We start from the raw sequence: 20,921 nt of genomic DNA, 5'->3' as shown, positions 1-20,921 counted from the left end.
TAAAAGATTGTGAATTTATATAGTATTAAATGGTTAAGCCAGATTGTATTACATGCTCCAGTTTTAGTTAGTGAAGGTTCTTTTGAAGAGCAGAAAGTCTACTTGCTGATCAGGATATTGCCTGAAGGTAACCAGTATGACATGTAAGGCACCTAGTAGTGTCTGATTCTCTACCTGTGATGCTGGTGTAGTGCCAAACTGTATGGGCAAGTGTGGTGCCTCCATCTATTCAGATCTTGGAAGTACAGCAAGAGATGTCTCCATGCAACCACTATATGGCAAAAGTGTGTGGTTGTAGTGTGGGAAATGAAAACTATCCCAGTCAGCCACAGTGACTGGTGTATGTGGGCTCCTTTAATCGAGTAGGAAGTAGTGGGCCCTCGTCCATGGAAAGTGAACTGGAATGTGGGGCTGTCGGGAATACCTTGTGCACTTCACTACTTCTGTTGTTCCCGTTTTTCCTCCAACACGTACTTGATACAAAATGTGTAAGCTCCTCTTTGCTTTTCTGTTACCATGATTTCTCCAATTGAGAGTAGTCTTCTCTAGTGGGATACCCTAGTAGTTATGGCATTCATATGGGAGAAGGGCACCCACCTTTGTTATGAATTCGTTGAGATAGTGAAATAGGCAGCCTAAACTCAAGACAGACCTTGTGTGTATCTTTTCAAACTATGGCTGTGTATCGGCCAAGCAGATGAGCTGTGGCCCTGGAGCAGCTCAGTAGGTTGCGTGGATACTTCATCCACACAGACAATTTTTATTTCTTACATTCAGTCACATTAGTGTTAAACATGGCCTAATTTGTTGTTAGTCTTTTTAAAAATAGCAATCTTTTGATTCCTTCTGCATTAACAAATAAAAAGAGTGTGATTGCAAAGTGAACGCGTCTTGAAACAATGTCTAAGAAGCAACTGCCTAGCACACAGCACAACTGAACTGAGCTCCCATTGCCTCCAGTAACTGAAAGGTGTGGTTACTTTCTGGACAATATGCCATACTTTCTTGTATATTATTACTCTAATTAATCCTCACATATATGAGCAGGAAAGAATTGGTTGTTAAAATAATGCCAAGTGAAATGGTTGTTTTCCTTAGTAGTACTAGGGGAACTGAAGTTAGCAAGTCTATCCTGATCCTACGTGCTCTGTATAAGAAAAATATTTGATATTATAGAATTCTCTCCAAAGCATTTGGTGAAACTAGTAATCAAGCTCAGCTTACCAATGACAAACAGGCCATGCTCCAAGTGTAGTCATGCTGTCACTTGAGTGGCACTTTAATGACTAGTCATGCATCTTACTGACGACAGGCTGTTTTGGGAAATACAGGTTTTTGAGGGACAAGCTGTCTAAAGGGTAGAATAAATCATTTCATATTTGAACTTAATTTCAGCCTAGTTCTCCTTTCTAAGGTAGGTAGAGCTTTGTCAGAGTTTGGTTTCACAGAAAGCAAAGTGAGATGTGAGTTTACAGTTCTGCAGATGGGAATTCTGAAGTGAGTGCTTGTGGATGAAACTGGCAGGACATTTATAGCACTCTTCCAGGCCTGGCATATGCTATCTTGCCACAAGTAATGTGTCTGACCAATTGCAGCTGCTGATGTTTACTCTCCAGAAATCGTATTTTTCAGAAATACAGCTGTAAATACTTAAAATGATAGAATTTGCCCTTAATATTTAGGCCACATCATTAGACCTCAGATGTGGTCTTTTATGACAGTGACTTTCAGCTTCTGACCAGACTCCTGCTGTTATACCTCATAGTTTGTCTGTTTGTCTCCTATTACTGCACCAGTACTGTCAGTGCTAGATCAGTGAATTCTCTAAAAATTATTCTCTAAAATTCACAAGATGTCTGATCTGTGCTAGCGTACCAGAGTTCTTTTTTGAAGCATGCTCAAGGTAAACCAATGAAATTGCAGACTACAGAAGTTGCTGAATTTTCCCTCATAAAGCAGAGATCTTTATAATATGACATAATAAAATAATGTAAATAGGTAGGCTGCATATTTGGACAGAAACCTAAGGTTAATGTAATTCTGCTGCATCTACAGACATGCTGAGAATAATAGAAATAGGATGCAAGGAGAAGCAGTTCCTGATTTGCTTATATGGTAGTATGCAGAACTAAATATATTCTTGGTGCTTCTTCCGTGTGCCACATAGTATTGCCACCTGTCCCTTACTGTGTAATTTTCCAGCATTTCCTTTGCACCAACAAATTGTCTTTACTGTAGACCTTACAGTGCAACACCTCCTTGAGGCAGGATGCTTTATCGTGTGGTATTCATTATGTTATGTTACCTCTTATCATTCTTGGTATAGGAAACTATGCCAAGGAAAAAGCAAACAGAGTCCTATTGGTTAATACTTTAAATGTATGTTGATAACATTCCTGTCCATGTTCTCCGGACAAATAGCTGATCATAAAAACAGGAAACAATATTTATTAAGAAGTAGTTGCAGCTGGTTCTGATGAACTTCTTCAGTTCAGCTCTGCATTTATTATATTGCTGTCTGTTGAAGGTGACAGGTAAGATGTGCAAATTTTAATAGAGGCAAGTCCACTATTCTATATAGGATGGAACAGGAGATAATTTTAACATCAGGAAGTTGCCATTTATTTAACTCATATTTTCTATCATCTGCATTGAGAGAGTGATTTATGAAATACTCTTCTCCTGCACTTAAAAGCAAACACAAAATCTCTCCAGGATAAATATGCAGTAGTGGCTGTGACAATTTTTTTTTTTTTTTTTTTTAAATCTAGAAGTGTTTCTTAGTTAATTTTCTGAATGCACCTATTCTGATAATTGTTATACTTCTATTTTCATTCTCTCAGTAGAAGATTGCAGCATAAAAATCCTGTTAGGTTTTGAACGCTCTAAGGATCATATGCAGCACAGGTTTAGTAGTTGTGAAAATGTTTCATGGAGTACTAAACAATCATTTAAATTTTACATTGTCTTGAAGGGCTCCGTTATGAAAGTAGTCTATTTAGAAGCAGTTATTCCCTGTCGATCATTAAGAGAAATGTAATCAGCATACATAGGAGACTCAGCAATCTGGCTGGTGTAAGTCCATCAAAATTCTTAGCCTCAAAGCTAATATTTATACTTTTCCACTTGTCTGAGTACCTGAGTAGTGGCAGCTGAGCACTGGTGGCTTACTTTCCAGAGGTACCAGCATTCCAGTCATAAGGGAAATAAGGACTAGTGTTTTCTCTGCACATTATGTCTTCTGGGTCTGAAAACATATGTGATTTCTTTCTTGAAAAATTTGCCTTGGACCTATACTTACAAAATGAAAGGGCTCTTCAAGTGGGGTGAGGTTTTTCTTTGACATAACCAGCTGATGCAGTAAGACTTTGGTAGGTAAAATGCCATACATTGTTATTTCTTCACAAGTAGATTTTGTTGGTCAAATTAATTTTTTAATGATTGTTTACTAAATTATTCTATGCTAAATTTTTAGAAGCAGGATTACTTTTCTGATGACGGTCTTCTCCTTCCCTTCTTCCTTCCACTGCAAAAAAAAAGAAAAAAAAAGAAAAGTAAAAGGTAGTGCATCAGTCATTTTTCCTTGAGAGGCTTTGTGGAATTGTGAGAGTAGTCAGGGCAGAGTCTTGCTGAGGACTTTCTGATTGCTGGAGCTACTATTACAGATGCTAATCTTCCCTCTTGAGAAGGAGGGAGATGACAGCTTTGATAACACAATAATTTCAGTAATCTTTCTTAGATTTTTTTGGAGTGCAGATTTTCCTCAAAACACTCAAAAAAAAACCCAGTGCTTTTTGAGTGCTGGTTTTCCTGGCAATTTTAACTTCCAACCAAACTCACTTAAAAGGTGCATATATTTTTAATGAAAACATTATTTGCAACATTTCTTATCTTCATCATTTGGTCTGACAATTTATGTTAATTAAGTGCATTCTGTCTTGCATTTTCAGCAAATGTAATTGCTTTTAAGAAGATGAGTGTGTGAATGGTGCTGTAAAGAAACAAGTGATTAAAATACGTCTGGGACTTCTGGCAGGTTAATGTCAATGGCTCTATTATTCCTACGTGACAGAAATGTTAGACATGGCAACGTAGCTGCTGATCCAAATTGTATTGAAGTCATTGGAGGGATTCTCACTGATTTCAATCTGGACAGCAGCCACAATAAGTACTGTAATAAACTTGGATCCACTGACCAAATGAAGCTTGGAAAATAATGCCTGCATTTCTAAGTTGTAAAATCAAACAGTTCTCTTCCATCTAATTCTCATTTTCTATCTTTTCTTTGTGATTTCTAGTTAGTACATTTTGGCTTCACACACGTGCAGTTAGATGAATTATATTCATTTTCTGCACTTAGATGGCATCTCTTTATTTTTGTTATGTCTGCAAAGACTTAGGAAAGTATTATTTTTTGGAATTTTGCAGTTAGCATCAGTTCAGATCAGATAACTTATTCTGGAAAATCAGGCTGGGAGAAGCCCAGTGGTGTAGAAATACTTCTGGCCAAGATGGTGTACCAGTTTAAAATCTCCCTACTGATATGTTGAACTGTATTACATTAAATAGAATCTTGCCATTTGTTAAGATCTCTCTTAACTTTTTGTTAACTTCCTATATTCTAAAAAAATCTGTTTAAAAAGCATGATTCTGTAATAACTGTCCTGCAGCAAACAATTTAAATGCACTTTTTAAAAAATTGAAGTATCTTCTAAGCACAAAATTATTGGTAGTACTTATTTATTTGTATTCAATGAGTGATTCCAATAAACTTCGTGTATTGAAAGACTTTGTTTTTAATATATATTATGACCAGCAATTCCTTTCAGACAGATAACTTTTAAATAGTGTATATTTCTACCTAGGCATTTTTTCTGAAAAGATGACATGTCAGAAATCAATTAGTACTTGGGGATAATGAAACATGTGGAATATATGATGCTGTTCTTAGGTCAAGCTACAAAACAAATTATCTTTAGGATTTTGACACCATTTAGCCATGTTGGACTGATATGGAATAAATTATGTGACCAGCAAAAACAAGCTCTGTAGATCCAAAAAGAAGCAATGTTAGTACAGAAATATTTAGTACAGAGTAGTACAGAAATATCAAATCATTTAAGAAGGAATCTTTGGCTCACACTGCAATAATCTGTTTCAGTAGTTAAATTTAGCCATAGCAATTACAGATTAAACCAAGGTATGATTTTCCTTGCTTGTGCTCTGGAAGGGTTTCATTGCATTCTCTGCACTGACTTTTGTTAGCTGTCTTAAGCACAGGTAAGAACTGCCAAACAGACTAAAACTAAGGGAGCTATCACAGTACCTTTTCTCTGAGAATGAATAGGAGTATGTAGAAGATCTATTTTCTTTCTTCCTTTATTTATTGCCAGATTCTGACTGCGTTTAGGGATTTCGTTTGTCAAAAGTGCAAGCTGGTCCTTTCTACTTAATGGCCTGCAGTGAACCAATTCTCTGGTAGTTTAATGATCCTTTTGGAACACATCCTATGACAAGTTTCACATTATGGGCCATGTGGAAAAAAAAAAAAAGCATAATTTGTTATTAAACCCACTTCCTGCTAATTTAAATAACTGGACCCTTACTGCAGAAAATGGGAATGGCCAAAAATTGTATTCTTCTACATCGGTGTGATCTGAGTGAGTAGAATTGCAGTTTTTGCAGTGTTTAACACCCAGGAGCATTGGTACAAGGAACAGAGCAGCAGGCAATGCCCTGCCATCCTTACCCTAACTCTGATGTGCCAGGTGCTCACACTGTGCAATGAGTGTTTTTTTGCCAAAAATTGTTAGTAGTGGAGAAATTTTAGACTATTTCAAAGACATGTAACTTAACTTGAGTATTAGAGCATTTACACGCAGGTATGAACTACAGCTTGGTTTGTCAGCTGATAGAAGTCACTGTGAGATTTTTAGCTGGAGTGGACATGCTTGGTTTGCAGAGTCCATTATGCTGGTGCCTGACAGGACAAGCAGGGGGAGGACATCACAGTGTCACCTGTAGAGCTGGGGACACCCAAGATTATTGAATCTGCCTAGCTTCGGATCCACTAAGATGTGCTGAGTCTGTTATTCATAGTATTTTGAAGAGTATTTGCAAGAAACAGTGACATCAGTTTCACTGTGCTGGCAGTGCAACAGGGGTCACTGTGTTCCACACGTAACATATGTCTGTTTTATTTTTAATAAGCAATTTGCCAAAAAAGAAAAAAAAATGCTTGCAAACTCTGGTCTTGTAACTGTGAATGCTTTCTCCTTCCTTGCATTTAATTTAAAGCTTCAGTTTTAGTCTAGTGGATGCTGTGGGATCCGTTCTTTGTATTCAGCCCATTTTCCTTTGTTGTCAGTTCCAGGTAACCAGTAGTAACTGATGCAACTTCTTTGAATTTCTTTTATATATTTTTTTCTACTTTCCACACAGAAGAGTTTTATCCATTATCCAAATCAATTTTATGTCTTTCATTCTTTCAGGATTATCGGGGATTTGCTGTAATCTTTTCAAAAGTATCTGGACTGTTGTACATTTATCCAGATTTTGACTTGACTCGTACTTTCTTACATGCCTCCAGTAAATCTCTCTTGTATCATCAAGTAAGTTTGTTCAAGTGAAGATTGGGACACAGAAACAGTTGAGTTTTTTCATGTGCTCAGAGAGCTCACGGAGATATCCTGGTAGATGGATATCTTTGTGAGTCTTATGCTATTGCTATAACTTATGCAACAGGCTTTAATGCTTTCCTAGTATCAGAACTTCAAGTTTTTTTGCAGTGGAAGAAATAATTTAACTGAAATATAATTCAGAGAACTCATATATGCAAGAAAAGCTATCTTTATATCATAGTCATGATTTCTACATTTTAAACATCTGACTCCAACTGATCCACATTAACTTACTGTTGAAAAAAAATTAGGGTCAGAATTAGTACTAATCTTTATGAAAGTTCTATGCATTTTGTGAGACTGAAACTTTGAATAACAGTTTCTCAGTGCCACGCTAGAAGCATTTAGTGAGGATTGTGTCAATACTTAAATTACTAATAACCATTAGGGATGCAACCTGAGCTTTTGTTGTTAAAGTGGGCAGCAGACCAGCACATGACCATCTTTTAACAAACGTTTCTGAATGTTATTCTTGGATCCATTTTTGAAAATTGATGTAATTTAAACAAGGTGGAATCCCAACAAAATAACTTTACTAATGATCATCATACAAAGGTAACAAATGAAGGCAGATACTATATTATACCATAAAATAAACCATATTTTTAAACAATATTCAACAGCAGAAGTAAAGAAGCTGGTAGATACGTATTTTTTTCTCATAAAAATGGCTGCAGAAATGAATGCTTGCCTGACATTCTAGTACTTTTTTTTTAGTCTTGTTTTTCAGAAGGTCTCACAGTTCATACAGGAAATATATTTTTTTTATCCTATCTTTTACAGTCATAATCATTTTTAATAGAGAAAAATAGTTTTATTGCAAGTATTTTTGTGTTGATATTGAAAGAAGAATGGATACTTTGAAACACTTCTAGATGTTATTTATCAACTGTTTGCACAGTACAAAGAAAGTCCAGATGTACATGGAGCCTGTTTGAAGCTGTACAGTGAAAGATTAAAGTTTTATAGTCGCACCCTGAGAAAATAGGATAACATACTAAGGTCTTTTCACAGTCTTAGAGAATTGACCACAAAATAGTTTGCTTATAACAGGGAATCTTTTGGAAATGTCCTGTAATTTTGTATCTTCCTCAGGGACAGCTTTAGGATAGTGACTATGTTACCTGTAATTGGGAACCTCTGGCTTTACATACCAAACCTGTCAACCATAGAATGAAGTTCTACCAGGCACTGGAGGGACAGCAGTGGAAAATAAAGAATGGAATAAGCTAATACGTGCTCATTTTAGGAATAAAACATTTTTCTTCTTCTTGAAAAGTTTTTATGTGTAGTTTCTTCTGCTTTTCATAAACACAGCTAGAGATGAAGAATGCTGAAAAAATGACAAATAACACTAGCTAGAAGAGAGGGAAAATGTTTTGAGAAATGTAGCTTATGCCTTAAGTGAAAATGCTTACACCCAGTTGTTTTGTATATAAAGTCAACCTACTTAACAACCTACTTAATGGATTTTTAATTGGATTGCATGGAAAAAAAATCCAGCTGCTTAATATAATCCAAAGCCAAAAATAGACATTTCATGATTAAGGAAACCTACATAAAAGTTTTTCCAGGGATTGTGAAACAACCTTCCTTTTACAGTTAAATCCATTATATCTGCCAGATACTGTCAGAGAATAGAAAAAATATATATATTTAAATTTCTAAAAGTGGGATAACATAGAGTATTCATAAAGAATTATTTAATTATCACCACTGAAGCTCATTGTCATAATGGAAGCCGATTATTATTTTGGATATTCTGAATTTGTAGCTGTGGAGGCTGCTGCTCAGGAAGGCTGCATCAAGGGATTGAACTGCATATCCAGGCAAGCTTCTTTCAGCTGTGAAGCTAAGAGCCATTTTTAAGCACTGGTATCTCCCTCGTGTCAAGGATGCTTAGAGCTCCTTTTACCCTTCGTTTACAGTTATGTCTTAGTAATCACTTCTTAGTGAAGACTGTTCAGAGGTTTTGCTAATGAAGCCTATAGAGACCTGTTATACCAGGCAGATACAAAAACAAGACAAAATATTTATACATTTGTTTTTGGTCCAGAGAACAAGACATCAGGGCATGACATTCGGCTGCCTAAGGTGAGATATGTGAGGTCATCTGCAACATCTGGCATCTATAACACAGTACTTACAGCGTACTGACATCTTTTGTAAGGAGCAGGTGAGCTTAAATGTACCACAGCACCTTAAATGACAATTCCACATATGTCCATGGTATTCAGGTGTCTCTTTATGCCCTGGGGGTATCCTCCAAGATCTCCCTGGTTTGTAACAAGAGCATAGAAAACAGGCAGACTTGTATGCAGAGGTAACAAAGGTGGAAAATAGATGATTAAACCAACAAAGGAGACTGAATAAAGAGAAAACACAGCAGTGTCTCAATAACTAAAAAATATCAGTTAGATGCTAGATTGATTTGAAATCACTTTAGCTTTTAGTCATAAACTCAGTGGCTTGATATGTTGAGAAGCTTTTGAATAGCCTATTTTTTTAAACCTGTGAATTGTGTTTGTTAGGCAAACTTGCTAGCTTTTAATTTTGTGTGACTGTAGCACTTGCAAACTTATAAAGGGGTGAAGGAGGACTTCCCATTTAAGGGAATTTTTCAGAGGAAAGATGAGATGTTTGAAGGAAGTGAAGATAGTTAAAATGAGATTGATGATGCTGAAAGAGCTAAGGCAGGGGGTAAGGCTTGCAATTATTTAGCTTTTAAATAGAGAAAGCAATGAATAAACATTAGATGAAATTTGATGTAAAAGCAGGTCAGGAGATAACTGATTGGAAAGGGTGAGATGGTACAACTGGTGTAAAGACAGAAAGCATTAAAGCTCAATAAATACCTTGATTTCTAGCTATTCTGGTTAAAAATATAGTGCTGTGCTTCTTGGCATTACAGCTGTATATCTGATAAACATGAACCATTTAAAATGCATTTTCTGGAAAGAAGAAGAAAACAAAGTCTTGAATTGCAACCCATTTTTTAATTTTATATGAACAAAATATTGCTTGATAGCTTTGCAAAAACCATCCTTAAAGTCATTTTTTTCTCCTAACTCCGTGAATCACGAATTATTCCATAGCATTGATTCTGTTGCTCCCTGTGGGTGGCAATTTTCCCACTTGTGATAGTTCCAAACATTGTGTTTCCCTTAATGGCAGGAAAATTGCATGATTAATCTGTTTCATATTAAGTTTTGATTAAAAACAGGCGTTTGTGACAATTTTACTTACAACATGCACTTCAAAACTTTTTTTTATCTTACAAATGAAATCAGTTGCTTTACCTCGAGCTCTGAAGTGAGAATACATCTTTAAAAATTTTTGATAGCTTTGTTTGCGTTATGTCACTCCATTATACATAACCTGCTGTTCAAAGTGCCTTATCACTCATGGTAGATTGAAAAAAAAAAAAACAGTTCAGATTCTGAGGATTTGTACTGCATATAAAATCTCTGTTTTAGGAACAAGGATGCTAATATATTTCCAACGCTTGGTTTGGCTCTTGATGTAGAAGTTAGGGAAGAAATTGAGGATATCTAGGCTGCTTTCTAACTTTGTCCTCTGGGAAAGTACAAGTAATTCTAGTTGGCATAAAAGGGGGATATCCCTGTAAAAGGAAGTAGTAGATACAGAAAAGACAAGGAGAAGGAAACAAAATTTAATTTTTAAATCCTACTGGAACTGAACCTACAGAAATCAGTCTTTGCAATTGCTGAACTATGGAAGCTACACAACAATGTAACTCTCATGAGAAAAGCTTATTCTTTGTGAACAAATTAGCCATTTCATTCTCCTTCTCCTATGCCAACTGACTTGTGGTGAGTAACTGTGAAAGTCTCCACCCCGTGTACTCTGGGAATCATTCTGATTAAGATAAATGGTAGTTTCATTCTTAGCTGAATGAACGTCAATAAAGCATGAGGGAATGTGGGGAGTCTGGACCATCTTCCACTGAAAAAGGAGCAGAAGTTCCCAGCACTTCAGCAGTGCAGAATCCATCAGAAAAGGAAGGCTAACAGTGGCTTACTTTTGCAATTGTTCTTTGAGTTTTATCTTTCTTTGCCACTGATATAAAGGTGAAGTTAAATGTCTTGTATCAGATTTATTTATTTTTTTTAGCCAAGAAAGTTCAATCCAGCTCAGTGGGACGATATGTTTCTTCTCTTTGGCATTCTTATTTAAGGGTAGTCTGTTCACTGTGTTGAATAAATATGTGGGATGGACTTCTGGCTGAACATGGGCCATGAGTGTGCCTGGGTGGCCCAGAAGACCATCACGTCCTAGCTTGCATCAGAAACGGTGTTACCAGCAGTAAGAGGGAAGTGATTGTGCCCCTGTACTCAGCTGTGTGAGGCCGCACCTCGAATACTGTGTCCAGTTTTGGGCCCCTCACTGCAAGAAAGACATTGAGGCCCTGGAGGGGTTTGAAGAAGGGCAGCAAAGCTGGTGAGGGGTCTGGAGCACAGGGCTTATGAGGAGCAGCTGAAGGAGCTGGGAATGTTCAGTCTGGAGAAGAGGAGGCTCAGGGGAGACCTTAATGCTCTCTATAGCTACCTGAAGGGAGGTTGTAGTGAGCTGGGGATCGGCCTCTTCTCTTGCGTAACTGGTGATAGGACCAGAGGGAATGGCTTCAAGCTACGGCAGGGGAGATTTAGGCTGGATGTTAGGAAATACTGCTTCTCTGAAAGAGTGGTCAGGCTCTGGAATGGGCTGCCCAGGGAGGTGGTGGAGTCATCGATTCTGGAGGTGTTCAGGGAACGTTTGAATTTTGTGTTGAGGGATTGGTTTAGTGAGAACTATTGGCGATAGGTGGACGGTTGGACTGGATGATAACATTGGTCTTTTCCAACTTTGGTGTTTCTGTGGTTCTCTTAGCCCTACACAGAACTTGGAAATGTAACCAGGGAAAGCTTTGGTGCATCTTTTCAGTAAAAACAGATTCCTGCCTAGTGGAGGGGATCTTTTTCAGCATTGTGTGAAGTTCTGATGTTGATATTTACAGTTAAATTTTACATTTTACAGCTACAGAATTTAACTGTTGAATAAATATACCGAGAAACCATGCAAGGTCTGGAAGTTCCTAAATGTGGTTATAAATACACCTGATTTCCTATCTCTGTGCAAATAAGATGGTGTTGAACAAAATTTTAGCAAGAAGGCTTATGTTGCACAGCGTGAGTAGAGGTCTTTGAATGAAACATTAGCTTTCCAGTTATATTCTTTGATCTCTTCTTTGGATTATACATACACTGGAGTTTTGATGACTTGCAAAATGCCAAAGATGCCATAATTTACTCATATGTTGTTGACCATTGAACTGTTTCTGCTTTATTGTGTCATCACTAACAAGAAGCTGGGTGTAAACTACAAAGCAATTGAGCTGCTTTTTCCAAGACAGCATTTTACAACTGTTCTTCATATGGAAACTATCAAGTTAGTCCTGACTGTTGAAATCTATATGCTTAATTCTTGCTATAGATTAGTGATGGTACAAGAACAGTATCTGTCCAATAAATTTGAGTAGATTTAAGAGGAAAAATAAACTAACTGAATGTAGATGAGAGTTTTAAGTGTATATTGAGCTTTGTTTTAAAGCTAAGCTACATGCATTTATAGGATCACTGTAAGAAATGGTATGAGATGTACTGTAGAGTGAAATAAACAGTGAGTGATCTCTAACAAGGAAGTGTTAGAGATCTTCAGGTGTTTATCAAAGTGGAAGCCAGTACACATCACATATGACAATAGCTGTCTCTTGTTTTATGTTACAATCACTGTATTTTAAATAGGAAAATAGGATGACCCAAGGTGCTGATGGCCAATACTTTTTCTGGAAGAAGACATGCTTTATTTCATATGGGAATCTTTTGTATAATGAGTAGTGGTTTCTTTCCCCATGTCAGAATTGTCAGTACAGCACTGCAGCCCTTCTTGGGCAGCTAGGATACATGAGCCTGTCCAGGACAGATGTGGAGTTCCAGCAGGAAAGCATCCTAGAAGGACTGAACATCACTGTTTCACTGTCCCCAGATGAAATAGTTTGCATGTTTTCATCTGAAGCTCTTTTCTCATACATGTTTATTAAATTTTCTATTTCCACCCCTTATTCTGAACCCCAATTGTATAGCAAACATTAAATTTATAAGGACATGGAGTCTTATATATATGCGTATATATTTATAAAATATTCTATGTATTTAAAAGGTTTTATTTTTCCTTCCTTAGGGAATTCCTGGAATCCCTGGAAATCAAGGAGCAAAAGGACAAAAGGTATTATTGATATCTCAAAACGCAGTTAAAAACTGCACATATATACTCTTTCCAAAGTAAGGGATAAGGCCGTACTGAGAGGAGACTTTTCACAGAGGAAATTTAGGACAAAAAATCATGTTGCAAATGAATGGAGACATCCACAATGCTATTGATATGTTTGTTATCGCTTATTGGATCTTATTTATATTATTCCAGAAGGAATGCATAATTTAAAAGAAACAAAGATAATGTTATAATACTTTGAAAAATAATCTCACATATATCTGTAGAATTAAAGGATGTTTAAGAAATTTGTTATTCTTACTTAAATTAGTTCAACAACTGTTGTCCTTATGTCAAAAATTTAGGGTGAAATTGGACCGCCAGGTCTACCAGGATCAAAAGGGTCACCAGGGGAAACTGTAAGTTTGCAAAATCATGTTATTATGAACAGGAACTACAAATAATTGTCATGCTGTTATTTACTACCTGTGATAAGGAAATAAGCAATACAGTAGCAACACAGCATTTTTACATTTACGAATCCAGTCAAACCAAGTCTAATCTTTGAATCCCCTTCCCACTTTTCTTTTAAAATTGATCATTTCCAGTCTGCACATTTGGTAAATAAATCCACTGAAACGTTAGTATGAATGTTCTCTCTGAGTTAATTAAGTTTGTATTAACTCTGAATATATTTGTGTCAATTTACAGTAAGGTAAACACTGGTTAAATACTGTCATAGTGTGCAATGAATTTTTTAATCTGAATTACAGCAGACTTTCATGATAGCATTCACCTTTGACCAGAACAGTGAGATCAGCTGAGGTCACAGAGAGATTTTTATTTTGGAATTTAGGAAATTGAAATTAGCTTGTTCTTTTTGAACAGTCCAGCTTAACACATCTTAGTTAATGCCTGAGTGGGGTGATTTCTATGTTCTTTATAATCCTTTAGAAATGATAGAAGTTGGTTACAGATAACCACTTGTAACCATTTAACTGGCAACAGAGCAAGAGATAATGGTCTCAAGTTGCACTGGGGAGGTTTGAATTTGATATTAGGAAAATCATCCTCTCTGAAAGAGTGGTGAGGCATTGGAGCAAGTTTTGAAAAATTTTACTTTGGTTTTCAGATATACAGATGATATATAGGTATATGTATGCCTATGAATGTGTTGATGTCCTGTTGTCCTTTTTCGACCTTGAGGTTCCTCAGTAAAATATAGTATCAATTAAAACCAGTGCAATTCTGAATGGAGAAAAAAGACTGAAAGCAGTTTTATGCTTTGCAATTTCTAGGCTACTCTGCCCATTACATTCAAATTTTCTGCGCCTACCATATCCATCAGTATTTTCTTTTATGAGTCCTTTATAGGCATGACCAGTACATTATAGCTATGAAAAGATTTTTTTTGTATACCACGAGTACATTGGTTAATTTTTTTTATGGACTCAACTACCTGAAGATCTCTCTGAAAGAAATTTCTCTGAGAACCAGATAATGTAGTCGTTCAGATCACACTGAAAAAACACTGAACTGAGAAGTTCAGATCTCTCTCTACTCCTAGATAACATACATGCATTTGGTCTCTCACTTGTTCCTCTAATAATTTTTATTACCTATCACTGAAAATTTTTTCTCCATTTCTTTCTGAGCAAAGGTAAACAATATGCTGGAGGAGAGGCTGTCAGAGCAGCTATAATAAAGCCTTGTGGGATTCCACAATGTACATTATTCAAGTAATTCACCTACTATGTTTTCTTCAAATTTGCTTTACATAAATAACATCTGGTTCTGTGATACACTTGAAAATAATATGTTCATGTTTCCTGACAATTCAATTTCATGTATCTTTTGTCACCTGATAAAATAAGAAGGAAATTAATGCATGGAATATTTGAATATGTTATATGACATTAGGGAATTTCAGCCAGAAAAGATAGTGGGATTTTCCTTGTATTAGTCACAGTGAATATATTTGTTCCAGACAAAACAGATGGAAAGCTTGTGGATGTGCTATTAATACCTTGGGAAAATTCTTCAAAAACAAGTTCTTCTTCAATAGTAACTATCCCTATTACATTACCAAGGCCAGTAATTTATTCATGTGTGTGCTTCATAAATAGTGTCAGCCCTGGAACATGGAAGAGTAACAATAAATATATGTCCTTGAATGAGTTATTATTATTCAGGACATACTCTTCTCTTACAATTTTACATGCCTTAGTTTTCAGTTTGCGTTCTCTAGTTTTTCCTGTATTGCACCAGAAAGTTTTCTTCTTGTAGAACACTGATTTCATGTAATTATCTTCCTGTATTTTTTTAATGAAATACATGAAATATGGCTTAGTAATTAGAGGACAAGACAGGAAATGAGGACAACTGGCTTTTATTTCTCCCTTTCCTGTAGATGGTCGTCTGACCTTTCATTATGTTAAAGTTTTCTGCTTTCTCTTCTGCCTTATCTAGAATGGAAGATAGCAGAAGATTGAGGTAGATGTGTATACATACCTGATTAAATGAATGAATAAATAAAAAGATAAAGCTATCTGTACACATAATATTTCCAATTTGTATAAGATAAAATGAATGTGGGACATTTGCAATGAACATTTAACTACTTGTAATCCAAGGACAGGTCTGGGCATGAGCCAGAAATGTGGAGTTGGTATTGGATAGGCTCTCAACACCATGTTGCTTGAAATTAAATACAGGGCCACAATGAGCTAGTGATGTGAGAGGAGCCAGAAATCATGTAGTCCCTTCTCATACCTTCCCACTATTAGTCCCCAAACTTACACTTGCTTTTTGTTTTGTTTTTTTTTTTGTTGTTTTTGCTGATTAACATGCTGGAAATTAGCACAGAACAGGAGCCTGAGGAAGAAAGGATAGTAATTTCACAAGGGTTTGCAGAAAAGGAAGGTAGACTTCAAAGACTGCAAAAAAGGTGGATTAGAGCTATATTTCAGAAGTGAGTTGATAGATAATATGAAATTTGATTTTAAAAAGGTAAGCTGTATTCAGCATTATAGTGAAATCAATATTATCTAAAGCTTATTTTGCAATATAAATGCAAATAAAAAGAGAAAAATTGAAGAAGCAGCATTAATCCGCTAATAAATTAAGACATTTCTAGTGTAATCAAGGTTTAGTTCCAAGAACAAATTAATTTTTTCTTACATTTTCTGTAACAAAGCTGATTCTGAAAATATGCCTTAAGCAAATGGTTAATGAGACTACAGTCTCTCTTAGACTTTTAGTGAAAGTAGGCTACAGAAGCTTCACTCCAGTTAGAGAGGAATTGGTTACTTATATTCAAACTTTTTAAAGAAATAGCATGGGCAAGTAATCCTTTATTCAGGAAAAAATTGATTATTCTAAATGAGCTTCATCATGTCTGATGACAGATTTTAAGGTAGGAATGAATGTTCAAAGTTCAGGAAGGTGTTGGAGATTATGCAGTGTATATGATATTATTAAATATATAAACATATATATATATAAACTGAAGTTTGATTAAATAATTTTCAAGTGTAATTAACTGAATCTTGTGTACAAGAGCCATTTTTTTCTGTATTCACTATCAGCATATGTGTATACAGTATTATCAGCATATGTGAAATACTGGAGAAGTGACAGCATAGTAAAAGCTCTGCATACAAAAATTATTTCCTGTTCTAAATATTTTGAAATTTCTCTAGTATTTTCAAAACCAATGCAATCCTTTTAGTCTTAGCAAAGGATTGTAATTTTGTTTTTGTACAACTGGATTACTGTCTATTTAACAAATTACAATAGGTACATTTATTTTTGATGATACGTAACATTTGAAGATCTGGGATAATATTATTGAATTGAATTATTCCTAAACTAGAAATAAATGAAGAGTGGTTGTTTCTATCCATATGACAGAAAGATTGATGTAAGTAACAGTATTAGCAGTAGTTCTTGAAAATACTATCAATTAGCATCAATAAAATTTATTGTCTAGAAAGTTGGATTGCACAACATAATTTATTTATTTGACTGTGTAATTTCTTGTATTTTACACTGTGTGTTGTTGAATGCCTTCTTACAGCAAATCATGTTTTAGAATATACCTGGAAGTCCACACGAAGCAATAATAATGTATTAGTTCTATTGATATTTGAAGTTCTAAAGTAAGAAAGAGATGAAATGAAGTGGTGCCATAGATGTGTATTAACACCAGGATAAATGGGAGTTCCATTTTGGAAAGTATGATTTACTAATAAGTTCTGAAGTATACTTGACAGTAGCTTTAGAAAGACAAGAAAAAAGCCAGCCTTTTAATGATTTAACACCCTTTAGTTCTTTATAGAACAAAGATAACTAAACATGCCTTTGTCACATGTTTCTGTGAGAGGAATCTAAGGAATTGGTTTTGGCAATGCTCAGGTTGTGTAAGTGTGCTGTAGTAGCAGAAGTTGTTTGGCTCTTGAGGGAATGGTTCAAACCCAGTGCTTGCCAAAGAAGCAAAGATGTGGACCCAAGTTTACTGATCTTAATAAACCTCCTCAAGGTTTGGAAGACTCGTGGTGCAGCAACCTCAGAGAATCACAGTCAGAAACAAGGAAGAGAATTCTGAAATACTATTAATAGTTTTGGGAACCCTAAATGGAAGGTGAGAAATTCCTTCATGGCTCTCAATTATAGCTAAGGATGTAATATATTATATTAAAAATTAGACAGCATAGATGAGGTTTTGATTTGCAGGAAATTCTCTCTCAGGAATATTTTAAGACAGCATTTTGTTTTTTTCCTGTGTTTATTTTTTTTTCCATTCACAATAGCCCTTCCTCACACCATAGAAGGCGTAGGTAATCCAGAGCTACTTCCTCTATAGGACTATGATGAAAATAATATTTTCTATCTATTTCTTTTGCAGTAAAAGCATAATAATACTCTTTATACAGTACTGAAGCCATTATTCCTCCAGCCTGTTACAGAAATGTTTCTACCTTTTTCAAAAATAAATAGGGTTTGATGGGACCAGAAGGCTCATTTGGACTACCTGGAGCTCCTGGGCCTAAGGTGAGCGTTTTTGTTAATTCACTTGTGACTTTGATATACAACTGCCTTATAGATGACAAAAGGTTAGGATTTTGCACCTAAGTTTTTGGTATACCAAATACTGGAAGGTGACTTACATGATTTTCCACATATTACCTTATATAATAGTTTAGTCTCAAGAGAGCTTAATATAGCTCAGTAAATGGCACCTCTCATCCCATGAGGTTTGGAACTGCTGCAGAGATGGTCATGAGACTTCGTTTAAACTTCACAGTCCTGGAAAATGTTCTGCAGTGCTTGGAGCCAGATAATTCTCAGTATACATCAGAACTCTGCCCGTGTTACATTTATTTATATTTTAATTGTGTTAAACGGAGTTACATGCTGCTTTTTCCATCTGAGGAGCCAAATTTATTTCAGATGTAACTTTACTGATTGCACTACAGCTACAGCAAGAATTAATTTGACCCATACTCTCAGAAACTAAAATAGATACTATAAATCTATATCTGTTAGTGCAGCCTTTTATTTTAATCCAAGATGAGTTTTGATTAGTAAGCACTGAAAGGTATGTCCTAGAGAAAATTAATGAGTATGGAATCCATTTCCTAAACTTTATGTTTACATTTAGCTCTGTTTCTGCACATACTTTATTTTATACCTGCACATACGTATGTTTTTCTTTAAAGCTGTATACGGAAGGTGTACGTGTTTTAAAGTGGTCCATGTTTGCCGTGGTGAAAAAGGTAGAATACCTATGAAATGACAAGAAGTTAATTAGTTTTATTTCCATTTGTGAAACATGCTTTTATTTTATGTATTTACCTCTTATTCAGAATGTAAGCTTTGCTTCCAGAAGAAATCTTCAATCTTGCAGAAAAGTATCATGAAGTAATCAGTAATTTTTAGACTTAAATGGAAGTACTTGTGCTGACTATACACTGAATTCCACAGACTATACTAAAAAGCAAAACAAAAGTATATTTTGGCTCAGACAGGTCAGAGGATTTCCAGTTTTATTAAATAAGATGGTGAAAATGTGAAGTCCATGTACAAAAACATGGTATGACTGGGAAAGGGCTGTAAGGCAGGTGGGTAAGGAACAGGAGAGCACAGGCAAGTGGGTCACATTTTGTCATAAGTATCTCATTTTTCAAAGAGAAGATTGAAAATGCACATTTCCTTTACAGTAGCAGAAAAGTAACCTTTCAGTCACTCACTGTACTTATTTTTAAAAGCTGATTACCCAGCAGTGTCTGTTTTTATTTGCTAGTATTGCCATATTGTATGATACCATGTAATATAATACCATATAATGCATAGCCATAGTGATGTATCACCAAAATGCCCATGTTGTTTTCTTCTGTAGGGTGATAAAGGTGAACCTGGTCTACAGGGGAAACCAGGATCATCAGGAGCCAAGGTAAGTACAAATCTGGGATTCAAGTAGACATTGATTTACTTTCCTGTGATTAAATTAGTTATAAGGCAGTTTTGTTTCAAAATAGAACAGCAATGAAGGTAAAATCACATCAGAATCAATTCGATGGGTTATTCTTACAAGCTTCATACTAAACTTAAGGAAATGCAAGTCAGCAGTGTCCTTGAATCCTGCTTTACAGTAGTCTGTGTGAGCAAGATTGTGTGGTTGTTTCTGTTGCGTTCGTGTCAGTGCTGGCTTAAGCCCAGCCACAGTGTCACATCTGCTGACCTCTGTGGCAGGTGCAGCTGTTTGACTGGTCTCTCAGTTGTAGCATGCTGTCTAGTGCTGGTAACACCTTGGGGCCAGGGATCACACCTGAGAGGATTTATGGTGATGCATGCGAGCCATAAGGCATCCTGCTGCCTTGATGCTCTAAAACATGTGTTTGAATGAGAAAGCAGCATGACAAGGAAACTGTCTTCACAATCCAAAGATGACTTCACGATCCAGAAGCAGGATGGGACTGGGGTAGACTTTCTGATGGGGTCAACTCAGTCTCACCAAAAAAGCAGTATTTAAAGCAGAGATGAGGCTGATCAAAAAAGATCATTAATTGTTTAGTCAAAAAGTTAATGTTGGAAAAGCTTTGTGGGGAAGGGCAGAAAATAATTAGTTTATTTTCTAGTTTTTACCTTTTCTCCAGTCCTCTCCTGTCTCTGTGCTTCATGTGTACACAATGACATTGGCTTCTATTCTGTTGTGATAGAACGGGAAAATCGTTTCAGATTTAAAGAGGGTTTAGGTTATAAACCGCCTTTATACCTAAAGATTTAGGTTAGATACATGAAAAAGTCTTTCACAGTGAGGGTGGTGAGGCACTGAAATAGGGTGTCCAGAGATCTGGTGGATTCCCTGTCCCCAGAGACTTTCAAGGTGAGGCTGGATCAGGCCCTGGGTATCCTGACATAGCTGTGGTGTCCCTGTTCACTGCAGGGAAGTTGGGCTAAATGACCTTTAAAAGTCTCTTCCAACTCTAAGAATTCTATGATTCTATTACAGTGCACTATCAGTTGAAGAGATTATGAAGTTGTGCTAAGCTACACAGAGACCAGTATGTCTTACTGTTATGTAACTTCCAGCTCATACTGAAATTCAAACCTGTAAACATTGCCACCACTTCTTATAGTCTTCTATCTATAATGTTGAAAAATCAACATCAACTGTATTAGAAGGTAATAAAAGGTAGTTTAAAAAGTTAGGAGTGATTTTTTTTTGTGGTTTGTCTGATTTCAACACCCCTTCAAAAATTCCAAGTTACAGAATTTCAGAATATCATAGCAAAAAATATCATGTGACCTTGAAAAAGCATGCAGTATAGATTTTGACACACAGTGTACCACTGCTACTTACAGAGCTATTATATTGTTCAGGGAGAACCAGGAGGACCGGGTGCCCCAGGTGAACCAGGCTATCCAGGCATTCCTGGTATCCAGGGTATAAAGGTAAGCAGTTTTTTT

The 20,921-nt window shown here is 36.0% G+C and overlaps 1 protein-coding gene across 6 annotated transcripts in view; it reads left to right on the top strand.

Annotated features, from left to right (window-relative positions):
- Positions 1 to 20,921, top strand: part of COL21A1 (collagen type XXI alpha 1 chain) — a 102,328-nt gene that overhangs the window by 65,757 nt on the left and 15,650 nt on the right. For all 6 annotated transcript variants that reach the window (XR_006181964.1, XM_042889128.1, XM_042889121.1 and 3 more), the window contains 5 exons: positions 12,921 to 12,965; positions 13,316 to 13,369; positions 17,949 to 18,002; positions 19,351 to 19,404; positions 20,835 to 20,906. Coding sequence is in view for 5 of the 6 variants with exons in the window: in XM_042889128.1 (XP_042745062.1) it covers positions 12,921 to 12,965; positions 13,316 to 13,369; positions 17,949 to 18,002; positions 19,351 to 19,404; positions 20,835 to 20,906 (279 nt within the window). In the remaining variant the exon portion in view is untranslated. The remainder of the gene's footprint in view (positions 1 to 12,920; positions 12,966 to 13,315; positions 13,370 to 17,948; positions 18,003 to 19,350; positions 19,405 to 20,834; positions 20,907 to 20,921) is intronic.

This window comes from Lagopus leucura, unplaced genomic scaffold, assembly GCF_019238085.1.
Source record: "Lagopus leucura isolate 7727_CA_CO unplaced genomic scaffold, USGS_WTPT01 Super-Scaffold_73, whole genome shotgun sequence".
Lineage (NCBI taxonomy): Eukaryota > Metazoa > Chordata > Aves > Galliformes > Phasianidae > Lagopus > Lagopus leucura.
The sequence above is the reverse complement of the archived record's forward strand: the minus strand, read 5'-3'. Positions and strand labels throughout refer to the sequence as shown.